The sequence below is a fragment of the Danaus plexippus genome (genome assembly GCF_018135715.1).
Source record: "Danaus plexippus chromosome 9 unlocalized genomic scaffold, MEX_DaPlex mxdp_24, whole genome shotgun sequence".
NCBI lineage: Eukaryota > Metazoa > Arthropoda > Insecta > Lepidoptera > Nymphalidae > Danaus > Danaus plexippus.
In genome coordinates, this window is record NW_026869847.1 from 3,561,243 (window position 1) to 3,578,264 (window position 17,022).

A 17,022-nucleotide genomic window follows, 5' to 3' on the forward strand; every position below is an offset into this window, starting at 1 on the left:
ATGACCTTAAGCAAATGAGAGTTAAGAAATATGATTTTTGTAAAAGATTTAATTCTGATTTTATTTGTTAAATTCAATATAAAAGTTCAATTGTAGATAAAAGTAATAAATAAAAAGTTTTATTTTGACCCAGAAAGTTGCACCGGAAACCTTCAACAGCTGAGTTTGTTGAGGAGTTCTGACAATCCAAACTTTAGGAGTATAAATCAGTTTTTACAATGAAATTTTGATTTAAAAAAGCCTAAAAGTGTTTTCGAAAAACGGGATACAAAGCCAACATAATTTTCTTCATCATCGATATCATATTTTTTATTTCGACACAATTTTGAATTTATATTAATATTTTTTCAAAAATGAGTCGTGTCTCCAATTTAAGATTTAAAAAAAAATTACAATCATATCCTAAAGTTTAAGAAAAGCTTGTATATTATAAAGAACATAATAATATATGAAATTTATAGTAAAATATATTTTTGAAGGCCTTATACAAGGCGATTTCTCAAACCAACCGTATATTTTTAATGATTTTTTTTTATGTTGAAAATTCCGTTCTTATTTTCGTTCCGAGTTTGAAAAGTTTTGCAATTATACCACCTGATCTCCATAGTGACTTGTTTAGAATTTTGTAACAGATTAAGATAGACAGATAAGAGGTTCACAATACTTCAAATTACCATACTTTCATACTGGAATGATCAAGTTTAAATGCCAGTTTTCAAGATTTCATCTTAACAAATAATACCATACAATTTTTTTTTAAGTCAACTTAAATTTTTTTCACATATACCTCCACTTATATGTTAAATGTACAGACATATGGAAAAAAGCCTAAAAAAAAAATAAAAATAAAAATCTGTTCTGTAAAATTTCTTTCTAATTAAGATATGTAGAAATAAGATTCACTTAAATAGTTGTAAAGATTCTTTGAAATTGTTATATATTTTTATAAAATATTAGTTAAAACAGCGATTACACTTTAATTATTAAATAATAAAATTAATAAACATCTCTGGCGTTTCTCCGGTTGTATCCAGGATGAGTCCGTCCAGTGTCATGGTTTCTGCTGGGAGACGAATGGCTTCCACCCGAGCGCTTGGCACTTGGAGAGTCGACACTTCTGGCGTATCTTCTGTTGGGGTCCAGCTTAATGTCATCAATGATCGAAGGTAGGTTAGGATGGTCACCAGATGCAGGGGCTCGAATGACATCGTCTCCTTTATACAACCACAATGGTTCATCGTTACTGACACTTCTAGCAGTTCTGATGATGACCGGTCGTCTTGGAGGAGGTCTCCATGTTGGATAGATTATTCGCTGACATAAAGAGTCAGCCACTAATACCAACATAATGGTTAATACAAGTTTATGCATATTGTTAGTTTCTTAGCGCAAACTGTTTGAGACTGCTCAGTATAGTTTAGCCTCGTCCATTTTATACTCGAGGAAAAAAAATCATAAGTAAATATTATGCATTACAAGAAGCGTGAGGGACTTTACTTTATCAGTGAAGAACTTTCTTGTTATTGAATCATTATTAATATCGATAACGTCACGTTCTGGTAAATGATTCACCTTATATTAATAAAATGTAAGTATTGTAATGTGAATTTTTGAGTTCAATTTATTTAACTCAAAATTTGGTAAACAAAAAAAAAACACACACATACACATATATAAACCTTACTTAAATTTAGATGTAATAGTAAATAATATTTGACTTCAAGTCCCGATATTCTGATAGATCTTTTAGTTATTTTTGCTTTATAAACGTTCTTTGTATACTTTTTGTTTACAGTTTGTAAAGAAATTGTTTTAGTATTATGTCTATTATTTCATAATATAAGAAATAAAATGAAACGCATTTTATTCTGTTAAAATTGTTTCGCTGCAGCGAAAACTCTCATCAAGTGAGATTGTCGTTGGGTTTTGTTACTCGCAACTTTATAATAATATTAGTTTCGAAACGAACAAAACTTTGAAATTAAATCCCTAAGTTTGAACGGTTACATTAATGTGGTTTTCAATGAATAACATAACAATAAAAATAATATCATAAAATTATTTACGGCATAGGATTTCCATATTATGGAGACATTAAAAATATAAGGAAATATTCGCTTTAAATAATATAAATAATACTGTAAATACCTGGCGATCCGATGGTTGTTTGTGTTATATTCGTGGTATCTAGGACAGTATGAGTTAGTTATCACAAAAAGGCAAACAAATGCACACTTTATATTATAAACATTATATTTATTTAACGCTGATATTCACAGATGTTTAATAATAATAAATCTTTCATATCTTTTAAATAACAAATGTGTTTATTTTTAGTTTTCTCGATTAAAAGAGGTTTGTTTTTTATAATTCTATGTTCTCCGTTTGCCTTAATATCTACTATGTTTCTTCAAGTTAAAACAAACCCACAGAGAAGTTGTGTATGGAAGTAGAACACAGCAAAATGCTAACAGTGAAGGGTTTCGCTCGTTTTGGAATCGCAAATGGAAAATGCTGTGAACCAACCATTTGAATTTATTTTTGCTTTAACGATGCAGACGGAATTTAAAACAGCATTCACCTCATTGAGATTTTTTTTTCAACTTGTTTTTTTTTTGTTAACTGCTTACGGTTTTTTAAAAGTGTAGTCAACAAAATATTTTGTTAAAAAACACGTGACTTTGAGCGACTATTGCGATTTAGCTTCATATATAACTTATTTGTTTTCATATCAATATATATTTTTTTGTTGAAATTATATCAATAAACTACTCACTCTAATAGTTCTACATAAATATAAAAATATAACACAACTTAAGAAACTCCTAAATTATATTGTAATAAACAAAAAATCTACTTAGTTTAAGTTATCTGTTATTATAATAAAACAACTTCTGTCTAGTGATAACATCTTGAAGCTGCAAGCATTCTATTTGCAAAAGAAGTGCTCGATAAGATTGTAAGATTTTATCGCGTTGAATTAGTGAATCTAGTTTTCCGTCCCAGTTCTCTTGTTTTATATTATATGTTTGTTACATATATATTAAATTAATTAATATGAAATGTTATATATTCTTTATTTTAGTCTATATATTTATAATATGGTATCTATCATATGTATATTTAAATGCCTACTATTTAATTTATAACAAATGGGGCACGGGTCACAACCTCCAGAAAGTACATGACCAACCAACGAAACCTATAATGGCATAACTATACTGCACCAGTTGTGTTGCAGGAACGAGTACTAGCGGGGATTTCCTTTAATTATCTCGACAACTCCAGGCACTCACGTACTTGCCCGTAATTAAGGCGACTCTGGGCACTGGCGCTTGTTGACACAAAAAGTAACAACCTAGTTAAGTCCTTATGGACTATTTATAATTTTAAGTGTCCTTTAATTCGCATGCTCTCGATGATGTGGAAAATTATATTCATTTAAGTTTTTTTATTTATAAAGTAAAGCGTCTGATACGAGAAAAGAGATTTTATCTTATTTCATCAGCAATATATTTTCTTATCACATAGTATAACAGTCACTTGAAAGCATACTTTTTGGTTGCAATAGATCTAACGAAAATCTTTTGAAGTGCAAATGTATGTATTTATATTTAACTTTGGTCTGTTATTTAAAGCTTATTTAGTTTATTTTATTCACTTATTCTACTTGAAAATATATTTAAAGTTATTAATCTATTAAATACCCATTCACTAAACATCTTCAAAGTGTTTTTTTTCCTTTTGTGCTTAAAACCAAAAAGTAAATTCAATTTTACTTCAGGTAAACGATTTGTCAATTGCACGAGTCAAAATGTGCACAAACAGAAATGCATCTAAAATAGCTTAAATTTTCTAGCGTATATTTTCTTCAATACCGATTTCAATGTAAGTCGTCATTCGCTTGATAGAAAAATATTTTTAAATCACTGGGTAAAACCACGAGGAAAAAACATATTATATTGTACAATATACTTAATAAATACTTAAACACCATACTATTTGGGACTTCGTAAAAGGTGATCTTTATAGGAAAGGAAATAAAATAAAAAAAGAGTTCCATCACTTACAAAACGAGATTAAGACTAGCCCGATACAGTTTATGTGACGAAAACAAACCCGGGGTGCATGAATACATTTTATTCGACAAATAATCAAATACGACACCCGAGTCTGCGGCAGATTCTCTTTGACTCAAGGCCATATTAGTAGATTACCTTTAGTCTGGTCGATATGGACCAGCCAGTTATCTTAAAAATTCAGGATAAGCAAGAAATATATTTAGAGACTGTAGGAGAGTTAGCAAGAGGTAAGATATAAAGTTAACGAGTTGAAGGGAATACCTGAAATCTAATAGTGAAAGACTAATAGTTTGTTGTTTTTATCTGTTTTATTTTCTCATATTTGAGTAATTACTACTCATAATTTACCGACAGATAGTGATGAAAACATTTTATTATTTGATTTTATTCTGATACAACTATGCTTAAGAAATTAATAACTCTTTACGCTATTGATTAGTTTCTTTGTATTTTTGGAGCGTTTAATATCTCAGTAGACAAGTCCTGGGCGTGGTAGTTCTTCACTATTAATATTTTCAAAGGATGCCTGATGACTTGCAGCTTCTTTTTTAGTATATCGGCGACTGCGGGGGTGACTTTCGTGACTTTCTGCCGATTTTAGACTTCTCGGACTTCTGTATCCTACTTCATGACTGAATACTTCCTCTGCACTTTTCAAACTCCTGTGAAAACGTCCTGGGCGGGGTAGTTCTTCACTGTTAATATTTTCAAAGGATGCCTGATGACTTGCAGCTGCTTTTTTCATATACCGCCGAGTGCGGGGGTGATTTTCATGAGTTTCCGCCGATTTTAGGCTTCTCGGACTTCGGTATCCTACTTCATGACTGAATACTTCCTCTGCACTTTTCAAACTCCTGTGAAAACGTCCTGGGCGGGGTAGTTCTTCACTGTTTATATTTTCAAAGGATGCCTGATGACTTGCAGCTTCTTTTTTAACATACCGGCGAGGGCGAAAGCTATCTTCATGACTTTCAGCCGACTTTAAACTTCTCCGACTTCTGTAGTCTACCTCATAATTCTTTAGTTCTTCCAAACTTTTGACACTTTGAAATACACGTTCCAAAGGTCTTAGATTTTCTTGAATTTCAACATTTGCAGTAGCTTGTTTTTTTGGTTGCTCATAATGATGAACCATCAAAACAGGATTATATTTCTCAGTTTCATCGTTAGCACTTGAAATTTTGCAGAAATTTGCAATTGTAAGTATAACCAGACACAATAATTTATTCATTTTCACGTCTTAACTCTAAGATAGATGAAGATTATTACACAAAATCCTTTTATATATAGTAGTGGAAAGTTAAGATTGACCTTTATGCATTATTATAATGAGTAAAGGTCACTGTCTGTGATCCTCTTATCTTTGTTATTGACGTGATATTTGTGATATTGTCTGATTAAAACCTTCACTTGTCTATTACATGCGTTAGTAAAAATTAGATATTGAGTCTTTATTTTTCTATTATTCCTATATAGGCATCAATAATTTCATGTGCGTTTACAATAATAAAATGTGTTAATTCAGTTACATTTTTTTAAAATGTTTGTATACTGAAAACAACCGTTAAGAAGATATTTAATAATTGTATTTAAGTTCTATCAATAAATTTTAACTTTAATAAAAACTGCGTTCTATTACGTGAAATAAATATATTTTGTTACGTTAATCGATGAAAAGGCCAGCGAATTTATTTTAACGTGAATTTCTTTTTTTTGGAATATTTGTTTTCTAGGAATACAGGAAACAGTGTTATTATGTAGGATGTTAAATTATGTTTGATCACTGTCGTAAATTTGAGGCACTTTCTTTTTATTTGTTTTCATTTTTTTTACCAACAATGCATATTTTGTTAAATAGTTAGTCGTTATTACTTAAAAAGTTGAACTTGGAGAGTCGGCACTTCTGGCGTATCTTCTGTCGGGGTCCAGCTTAATGTCATCAATGATCGAAGGTAGGATAGGATGGTCACCAGATGCAGGGGCTCGAATGACATCGTCTCCTTTATACAACCACAATGGTTCATCATTACTGACATCTCTAGCAGTTCTGATGATGACCGGTCGTCTTGGAGGAGGTCTCCATGTTGGATAGATTATTCGCTTACATAAAGAGTCAGCCACTAATACTAATATGAATGTTATTAAAATTTTGTACATTATGTTAGACTAAGCTACTTAACACTAACCTGTTATAATTGACATCTCATAATTTAAACCTAATCTTGAGAAAACCGTAGATGAATTACATTTTAGCAAGGCTATAAGGGGCTTTACATTATTGGGGAAGAACCCTTCTATCTTGATTGTTAAACAATGAATGTAAATCAATTATAAATAAATCTCTAAGCAAAATTAGAGTATCGCCAGCGTTTAATTAATGATAACAAAACATGAATGACTTAGTGACCCTTGTCATTTTATTCAGGGGATCACTCCAAACATATAAAATGACTACGGAACTGCGGCACCAATTTAATAAAATCTTACGGCAATTTTGGACGGAATGTTAAAGTCTTTCTGTGCCAGAAATAAATAGGTGATTAATATGAAAATTAATAAACCCTTAAAAATTTTAACAAACAACGAAATTATACATATCAACCAATGAGAAAAGTCCTTTTATAAGACATTTCTAAATATTTTTGTAATTACTCATTTTCTATTTTGTACTATCTATGATATAACAGTTTTATGCGATGGCTAGTTAATTAATAAGATATCAGTAATCACGTTGGAACATGTCTGAATTTAATCTTAACAAAGTCAACCTTGATACCAGAGGTTATCTTATTTATTATTATTAGAGTTAATTCGTTTGTTTTCAAATGTGTAATCGTTTTAGCTGTCAATGATAACTATCTTATATTTTTCTGTCTGTTATGGTTGAAATATAAGACAGGTAAATTAAAACTGTTCAGATATCAATCAATGCACATGTTCATAGAAGTAATTGTATCTAATGTTCCATACACGTAATAGTCAATTTAACAACTATTCATGGGTATTCAGCTTGATCGTCGAAGTGATTACAATTCGAGTTGTGTTAATTGCTCTTCCACAACTAGTTTCCTATAATAGACCGTCTTATACAGTACGTGACAGAACTTTGTCCTACCGGAGTTCACTAAAAGTCACTAAATAATGGATACCGTTGACGTTTAGTGGGCAGTTCCCGGCCTATCTCGTGGAGTCCCACATACAACTCGGACTTCGCCCTTTGGTAGGAAAAAATTAATAAATCGCTTCCCTAAAGTAAAAAAATGCCTATTGACCTTATGTCTCTATCACAAAATATAAAAAAGAAACATTCTGAAATAATATAGTCATATAAAAATAATAGCAATACATACAATAATTCAAATATGATATGAAATTATAAACAAACCTTATCAAGCGTTACTTCAGTTTAGATTTTTTTAAGGTAGTTTTAACTCTAATATGTTATCAATTTCAACTTATATTGGGAACTGTTATTTTGTATGGAAAAACAGAAACAATTTTGTCATGAATATATGATTCTTCGATATTAGTATTTTTTTATTTTATCGCATCTACGAGTATTCTTTCTAACTATATTATCTAGATTTTTGTAATAATATGATCTTATTAAAAATATTTTGTAACTGTTGTTTATGGTTCTGTGAGTGAAAATTTCAATTGTGTAAAAGTACTTTTTTCCGAGATCGCAATTTCATATTTAAAAAATATAATCAAAATCGATTTAGCCGAAAAGTGAAATAAAACAGATAGGTATTGTGTAACATTTGCAAAATTAATAGGTTTTTCATTATACGAAATCGACAACTGTTTTAATATAAATCTGTATAATAAATTGAAATAGGAAAATTAATTTCAAATAACTTCGTGAAAACTTTTAGCGTGTGAAAATGTCATAGAGTTAGCTGAAACTTCAATGAAATAAATATTACTTTTAAAATGTGAAAAGGTCATTTTGCAAAACGTTAAAACTATTTTATTTCATGTTTAAAATGTGACGAAGGTGCAGACAGACCATCTAAAGATAGCGAGACAACCATCTATTCATACGATTAAATGTGATTTAGGGATAGAAGTGGGAGAGTTCTTAGGGCATCCGGTTCTTATTCAGCACGTAACGTAGAAATTTATACGTATACTTACTTCAATATAATATGAAATTGTGGCATACATCCGACGAAGACATGTACGAATTACAGCTAGTCTATTTAAGTATACTATACATATATACAAAAAATATATCGAGTGACTGTAAAAAAATGTTTAAGAGTGGCAGTCAGTCCGTAAGATATGAAAATGGCAATGAAAGATAATATTTAATTCGTATACAAAAACATATTTTTATACTACTGGTATAGTTATAGAATTGTTCTCAATTATATAAAAAAATAAATGATTATACTTAGAAATTTTAGCGAAAAAAGAAACAAATTGATTTAATAGGTGTACTCAATTAGTTGTGTGATTTTTGTTATCGATTTTCTCATATTATTTCAGCATTAGTTACATTTTGATTAACATACCTAAATGAACACCTGCATATGTAATATTGCTTACATATACGGTTAAAACATTTACAATATAATATTTCTTTCGATTACAATCAATTATAGAATTTAACTGAATATAGAATTTAAATATCATGCTAACATATAATAAGTAAGTAAATAAATTTATAAATGATATTTAAATTTCAAAGCAGCTTAAAATTTCTGGTTAAAAGATTGGTATTAATTGTATACTTTTCAACTATACTTTTCTACGTTTGCGTTATGTTGGCATTGTAAATTGAAACAGGGCAGAACAAAATGATCACTGTGAGAGTCGGTCCGGTCGTTTTTGAATTGCAAATGGAAAATGCCGAGAACAAACCGTGTGAATTATTTTTGGCTTTAATCGCCAACGGAGTCTGAGCCACAATATGCAGTTCATTGAGTTTTTAATTTCAACTTTGTGCGGTACAAGAACATAAAATACGTGTTACAAATGTGAACTAAATTGATAGCTTCGTATTGAGAGTGAAATTATTAATAAAACAAAGTAATGATGTGAGGAGTTCAATATTAATTTAATATAAAATAATTTTCTATAAAATCAATGCCGTTTTGCTAAATGATATTATTTTTAAAGTGGCAGAACCCAGCTGTGGTCAAGTTACTACAACTCGAACATAGGCTGGCTCGACCGGGAAAATACCAACCACTCACAGAAAATCGGCGCGAAGCCGATGCGGGAGAGAACCGGCTGCCCATTCCCTGTTCTCACCCTTTCCTGCCCTCTCCCTATTCCCACCCTTACATCTTTCCTCAACAACCAACGTTGGCAACGCATCCGCAACATCTCTTAAGTAGCAGGTGTTCATGGGCGACGGTGCCTACTACCCATCAAGTAGCCCGGCTGCTCGTTTGCCACCTTTCGCCTAAAAAAATATACAACTTAAATACCTACTATAGCTTAATTTTTTCTTTTATAAATTTCTAGAGATGCGAGAATTTTTCCAAGGGTTCGTGTATAGGTTAGCGACGCAAACTTTTTAAAAAGATACCGATAATATTATCTTGTCAAACACGAATGTTATAAGAGGAATTAATTATACTATTTATAAATTTATTCTATAATTAAAAGGACCTACAGTTAATAATTAAACATTAAACAAACTTAACTATAAAAATTATTAAATTTAAAAACGTTACCACATAAGTTTTGATAGGTAAATTATGAAACAGTAGATTTAAATTTTAAATCTAGCATAAAAACGACTTGTTTCCTACTTTACCTTTCACTAGAAATCCTTCTGTAAGCTACACTTGCTAACTTTAGTAAATGCATATACAGATATCTGCAGCGTAGCGTTGATTCCTGCAATCAAGAGCTCACAGTAATCCAATATGAGTTGAATAATAACGTTAACGTGTATGTCACTATCTCAACGAATTTGTAATACTTGGTTAAATGTTACGTATTTCAGCGGTTTTTTTATCTGTGATAAAATAACAAGGTAAAAGGTAAGGTCGAAGATTGCTTGTTTGTGATAAAGAATTTAAACTACCATTCAAATAGTGTAAGCATTTATTCAGATTTGAGGGTTTAATTTTTTTAATTAATAATTGAGTAGTGATGTCTATTTATTTTATAAAAATATTTGATGATAAAATTGCATACATATATGTATTTTTATAATTCTTTTACTTTTTTATGCTATAGGGAAATAATCGAGCAGTCGGTCGACCTAATCCGATCTGGCAACTTTTATTTATGTAGGTACCTACATCGGTAAGCATGACTGAAGTTGATGTACGAGTATATTTTTTAGATCATTAGATTTAAGTACAGAGAACGAACAAAGCACAATAATCAAAAAGCGTATTTGTTTATTCATGCATAAAGTATATAATAATATATACTAAGCTTCATCCCTTTTAGAATGCTGTCTAGGGTTACTGAACTTGGTAGAAATAAACAAAGAAAACTAGTTTGCTTGTATATTGACTTAGATTATGTAAGGTGCAACACTGCTCACGCAAGGTTATCACGCAAGAGGGTTGTATTAAGTAAAACAAAGGCTTGCATACTTTTCCTGGGTAATTTAAGTAAAAATGAAAATTTTACATTTAAATAGCCATAATTATTAGAAGTCCCCTAATTTATTGAAGTTTTGTACATGTTCGCCACCTAACTCTCAGTATAACGTCATTTATTTGCACGTATTCATAAAAATTATCGTGTTTTAAATATGCATGAGTTCTAATAGGTGAGGTAAGTGTTTTGTGTGACAAAAGAAAACATTAATATCCCAAGTTATTCACATATTGTTATGCAGATTTAAAATTTGAAAAGGAACATTGTGTTCAAACGTTTTCATACTTAAATACGTTAATGATTATTTTCATTTACCATATAAATAAATTAATGATTTCTTATATATGAACCAATGTGCGGTTAAGGAATATATATAAAAGTGCACAATTTTTTAATCGATTAAAGATATTCTAAAAATATATAGCTTATTTTTTTCAGGAGCACTAAGCTTAATAGTTTGCCTTTTAACCGACTGCGGTGGTTGTTGTTGACCATCGTGGGTTACCGATGTGATTGAACACTCAAAACTCTACATACACAACATATTTCTAGCTTCAATTGATTTGTCTAACGAATATGAATCACGTTCAGAAATAAAGATTTTAATGATTTGTTTTCATTATATTTTTTATTAAATATTATATGGTAAAATATTAAGGTATAATCTTTTCATTTATTTGAATAATTCTAAGGTCTTTTACACATATTTTTTAAGCAATTGTTACGTTTACAGAAAAAAAATATTACGTTAAACATATTTTTCAACACAGGACTGTATCCATCATGATAAAAAAAATTAATCATATAAATATTCAATTGAAGATAGCACTTATATTCAACATATCACCATTATACTAATGTTTATTTACAAACCTTAAATTAATATTCCGTAGCTATGATAAATTACTACATTAAAGGAAAACGTCGTCATGCTCGTTTCAAATCAAAATTTCACGCAATGATTTTTCTAGATGCATATATTGGAGTTCGTGGTCGCGACCACCCAGGAAGGGATCGGAACAAAGGGGGTTTGTAGGGATTTGGCAGATGAAAAGACGGCAAGACATCTCTAGTATTTCTTCGGTTGTATCCAGGATGAGTCCGTCCAGTGTCATGGTTTCTGCTGGGAGGCGAATGGCTTCCACCCGAGCGCTTGGCACTTGGAGAGTCAACACTTCTGGCGTATCTTCTGTCGGGGTCCAGCTTAATGTCATCAATGATCGAAGGTAGGTTAGGATGGTCACCAGATGCAGGGGCTCGAATGACATCGTCTCCTTTATACAACCACAATGGTTCATCGTTACTGACACTTCTAGCAGTTCTGATGATGACCGGACGTCTTGGAGGAGGTCTCCATGTTGGATAGATTATTCGCTGACATAAAGAGTCAGCCACTAATACCAACATAATGGTTAATAAACTTTTATACATTTTGAAGTCTTGTAAGTACAACGCTATAAATGTGTTTGAATTAAATAATTAAATTTGTACAATTTATACTCCGCGTTTGGGAAGAACCATGAGTAAATATCATATATATTTATATTGTAATGTAACACAAGGGACTTTACTTTATCTGTAAAGAACTCTTATCGTTTTGTGTTTATACGCACAAAGATGACTTCACCTTTCCTTTATTTCGTGATCTCAATAAATGCTTTGCAGGTTAACAATAATATTAAAAAAAAAAGATACAAAACAAATCTAAACATAAATTGCTACTTAAATCAAATAAATAATTTGTTAGACTTCTCACATAAAATTTAAGGATAGGCAGTTTTGAAAATGATTTAATCAGAGCCTGGGTAAAGACTAATTTAATCGTCACCTCTAACGCTGGTGTATTCGAGGGCAGGTGATATATAGAACGTTCATTTTGTTTAGGAAGGGTCGATGACACCGCAAAGGGAGATAGATGGGATCGTAATTTAATAATTTGTTACAAAGATAGGGTGATTTCCCGTAAAGTAGTTACAATCTGCTATTACCAGATGTATGACGAGTAAGTTCCAACCCATTACATTGATTAAATTGTTAGAACAGATTTTAGAGAATATTATATAGCTGTGTATATATTTTTAAATTAGTTTGGTTACAATTATATGTCGTGGTGAGAGATAACCGTCGCAGTATTTGAGGTCGCTGCGTATACATTGTTTTTGTTATAATGACAGTAATGTTACCTTATTATATTTTTGATAATATAAAATATTTGTAAGCTCAAGGCTTTTGGGGGGACCATTGTATTTTTTATTTGAATTACCGCAAACAATTCAGCAAAAATTATAGAATAGGTAACATGTATAGGACTGTAATTATAATGATCATATTCATCATAACAATCATATTCACACGTTACAGATCATATAGCAATGTTTTTTCTCGGAACACATTATTTTTTATGTTCTGTTTACCATACACATACACCATTACTTAATCTTTTTTACAGCGAGTTTATCTATGCTTATAAAGTTATATATGTATAATATATTAGGTGTAATTTGTATATACTTTCTATAGAATTATTGTTCTTGTTGATTAGTTTTATTAAGCCACGAAATCTTTCTAATTTTTTAAGTGTCTCTTGAATAAAAATAACTACCTAATATTATAGATTCATTATAATGTAAACTGGTGAAAATCTTAGATATAAATAATCAATATATTTACTCGCAGTATGAATAGAAATGAAACTCATGTTAAGATTTACTTTTAATTTTTTTTTAATTTACATATTTTAGATGAAATTATTTATCTCTACATATCTCGTATTAGCAACTGTTATCTTTTCAAAAATCTTTTTTTTAATATGTACATATTGTACAGATTTATAGTTAATGTGTTGATCTCAGTTTGTAAGGGTTTGACTTCGAATTTAAGTATTTACTAAAGTATTCTAAATACATTTGGGTATTCAAATAAAATGTATATTTATAATTCTTCTAACTCTATCTTTTTGTTACTAGGTAATTATTCCTTTATATTTGCTATTATGTGAGAACCTTTTTTTCGATGACTGTCAAGTTTGTAGAATAATTACGATATATATATAGGGTTCTAACAATATCATTAAAAATATATTTTTAAATCTTGCTCACGTCCAGAAAAGTAATAAATAACTAGAATTAATCACAGGAATTCAGGACAAATAATTTCAAACTACGTGTTGCTTTTAGTTTAACGTTTCGTCCTTTTATTAGGAGTTTATCAGCAATCAGCAATGACGCCAGACGGATAGTTGTTATTTTTCAGAATTTTTTCTACTTTGCCTAAATTTTCTGTGTGGAACTGTTCGCCAGTCAACGTCAAGGGTCTAAACATGAATTCTTTTATAATACAATTTTTTTTTTGACTCAGAGCATGATTAGAGTAGTAATTGAATACTCCCCGAACTAGTAGGTTTGACATACCAGCTGATGAAGATGGAACCATCAACCTTACGTATTTGAAGTATTAAAAATACAATTGTCTTATAAAGCAAGTAATTTTAAATAACAAATCAAACCTTAACTTGAACAAACTAATTATTATCTTAAACCAAACCATCTAAAATAAGTTATATTCAATTTACAAAGAGGCAAATTGCGTCCACCAATACTTTCCCGCGTAAAAATGAACAAACCAAATGTCATCGTTTTAACATCACTGCGGGTGCGTTCGGGAATTTAAATGTTCGGTTCAAATTAAATGTGTGTTCCCTAAATATATAAATTAAAAACTGGTGCAAGTTGCTTGGGTTTTTAAAAATTCTTATTAAAATAATATGTTATATCATTTAAATAATATTAGTTTCATTTAAATGAATAAAACTCGCGAAAATCTTAGATCTCATTATGTTATATCATTTTAAAAAATTATTATTAAATTAATACATATTAAAAGTAATAAATATTAATGTTAATTTTAGTTAGTCTTTAAAAAAAAAATTTCTTCTTGTTTTTTATGACTTTTTGTATTTTAAAATCCATGATTATTGATTTTATAGTAAAGCTATTATAAAATAGACTCATATCTGTCTTAAACACATAGATAAACAGACATACATATGTAGGTATCAGTAAAAAAATCATTATAATAAATACTATTTTCACAAAATTACTTCTATGTGTTTTTCAAATTAAAATTTGATGCTATTGTAAATTTGCGACAAGTTTCCCTAAAACAAGGAAATAATATACTTTATACAAAATATTAATTAATCTACATTGTAATTAAATGTAGTTTTAATTACAATGAAATGAGATTAATTTTAAATTATAATTAAATATAATTTAAAAGTAGAAAATCTATGGATATAGGAAATAGAAGAAAGTTGGAATGCATTAGTTAAAGTATTATTTATTTGTTTAAGAAATAAAAATAAAAGGTTTTTTCGACGAGGTCGATAATTGTGTAAATCAACTGATATGATGATAAGGAGTTAACGACCATGGACATCTAAACATGAACCTATTGGAATACGGAATTGTATTTAAAGGGAAACGGTATTAGCCCGGCTTTATTAATTAACGAAATTCAATTGTTGTATCCCACAGGTTGGTGAAGATCATTTATGAAAACATTGCATGTAAAATAAAATCGTGAAAGAATATATAAAAAAATAACATAAGATACGCAAAATCTTACTAATATTGTAAGTGCTAAATTATGTCTCAATAATTCAAGTATCAAACCAAAAAATAATACCACGTACTAAATCAACTCGATGAGGTTAGGAAAACTGTGTAATTTCAATTAAATTCAATTAAGAAATAAACATAACCATTAATTTTTTTATAAGTAATTGAAGCCATTTCTAGCGTAACACAATTCATAGTCATTTATAAAGAGTATTTATTTATCTAAACCGTATATTTATATAAAATATAAACAGCTCCTTATTTTAGATACTAAAAGTATTTTGAAACAATATTGTTGTAGATGTGTTTACTTAGAAAAGCAATGAATTAAGTGAACGTTATTTTCTCGAAAAGAATTTGTTATTTCTTTAATATTTGTTTGTACGTGGGTTATTATTGTTTCAATGAGAATTCAATATTAACATTTTCCTTATTGATGAATTGATTGATCCTTTTTTTTGGTACCTTTTGGTGTCGTGTAATTTAAGAAATATTGCGTTTAATATAGAAATTTAGTTGGGAGAGCAATAAATTACTCAACTCATTTTCGTCTATCAAGCATCTTGTTGATGTCCTTTTCGCAATATTATAAAGAGTATGTCTTTGTTATTTGAAATATAAAATGTATATAACATGTGTTACCAAACAGTTTAAAATTTCAATTTTACAGTAGTATAGTAATATTCACAAATACAACAAGGATATAAGGATAAGGTATTAGCCCCAATAAACCATGACAAAGAAGTATAAACATTTAGGTATGCTATCTAAAGTGTCTAATTGAAAAAAACAAATAAGTAAATTATAATTTTGTCTTCAATTGTGGTTTAGTCATCAAACATTATATTAATATAAATAGTTAGGTTTTCGTGTTTTTAAAGTTATTAATTTCCATTATATTTAGTTATTTTCTGGTCCCATTTATAATTTGACTTTCAGTATTACATTTCTTCTCCAGTTCTGTTGGTAAAAGCAAAAAATACTTATCAGGATGGTGGCTGCCAATATTTTATTCAACTGAAATTTTGGCATTTTGTAGCGAGTAGGTGGGTCATTAATATATTAAGTCTTGACCCTTTCGTGTGAAAGCAAATCAGTATATCGGAGTTATATAGAAAATAAATTAAGGCATAGTTTTCGTACAAAGTTAGAGTTTTATTACAATATAATACAAAAGATACAATAGTTATTTTTAAGAAAAGATAATAAAAAATTCAAAAAATATAAAACACAGATTTTGTATTAGTGAATTTTATATCATTAGACAGAAAATAGATCTAGTAGTCGGTTCTATTGTAATGTGAAGAAAGCCTAAAAGACATTAATTTCAATTCTGTAATAGGCAATATATTATTACTATTGTGTTTAAATATGTATATATATATATATATATATATATATATATATATATATATATATATATATATATATATATATATATATACTTACTTTTAATGGTTTTGTATAGAAAATTATAAAGTCTATATAAATATTTTTTAGGTATATAATACCCGTGTATATTAGTGTAGAAATATAAGAGTCACCGAGACAAATCTAATAGTGTTTATGTTAATTGCTACTACACTTATATACATTGATTAACCTATTAAAATAACTCTTAAAGTATTCAAACTATTTTAAAAAAATTCTATTATTTTATATATACCTCATCAAAAATATGTTTATAAATATATATGATGCGCACTTACTTCTCTTCCTTTAATATATAGAATTTTATTGAGCTA

General features: G+C 29.2%; 2 protein-coding genes across 2 annotated transcripts; both read right to left on the reverse strand.

Annotated features, from left to right (window-relative positions):
- Positions 1-920: 920 nt before the first annotated feature.
- Positions 921-1,431, reverse strand: LOC116767687 (lebocin-1/2-like). Its single transcript, XM_032658132.2, has one exon. The coding sequence runs from the start codon at positions 1,369-1,371 to the stop codon at positions 997-999; it is 375 nt and encodes a 124-aa protein (XP_032514023.2). The 5' UTR covers positions 1,372-1,431; the 3' UTR covers positions 921-996.
- Positions 1,432-11,463: 10,032 nt separating this feature from the next.
- LOC116767479 (lebocin-1/2-like) lies at positions 11,464-12,135 on the reverse strand. Its single transcript, XM_032657813.2, has one exon. It carries the CDS (start codon positions 12,087-12,089, stop codon positions 11,610-11,612), a length of 480 nt encoding a protein of 159 aa, XP_032513704.2. The 5' UTR covers positions 12,090-12,135; the 3' UTR covers positions 11,464-11,609.
- Positions 12,136-17,022: the final 4,887 nt, after the last annotated feature.

What these genes read in the sequence shown, in the direction of transcription:
- LOC116767687 (XM_032658132.2), bottom strand. Translation starts at nt 1,371, where the DNA reads ATGCATAAACTTGTATTAACCATTATGTTGGTATTAGTGGCTGACTCT.
- LOC116767479 (XM_032657813.2), bottom strand. Translation starts at nt 12,089, where the DNA reads ATGTATAAAAGTTTATTAACCATTATGTTGGTATTAGTGGCTGACTCT.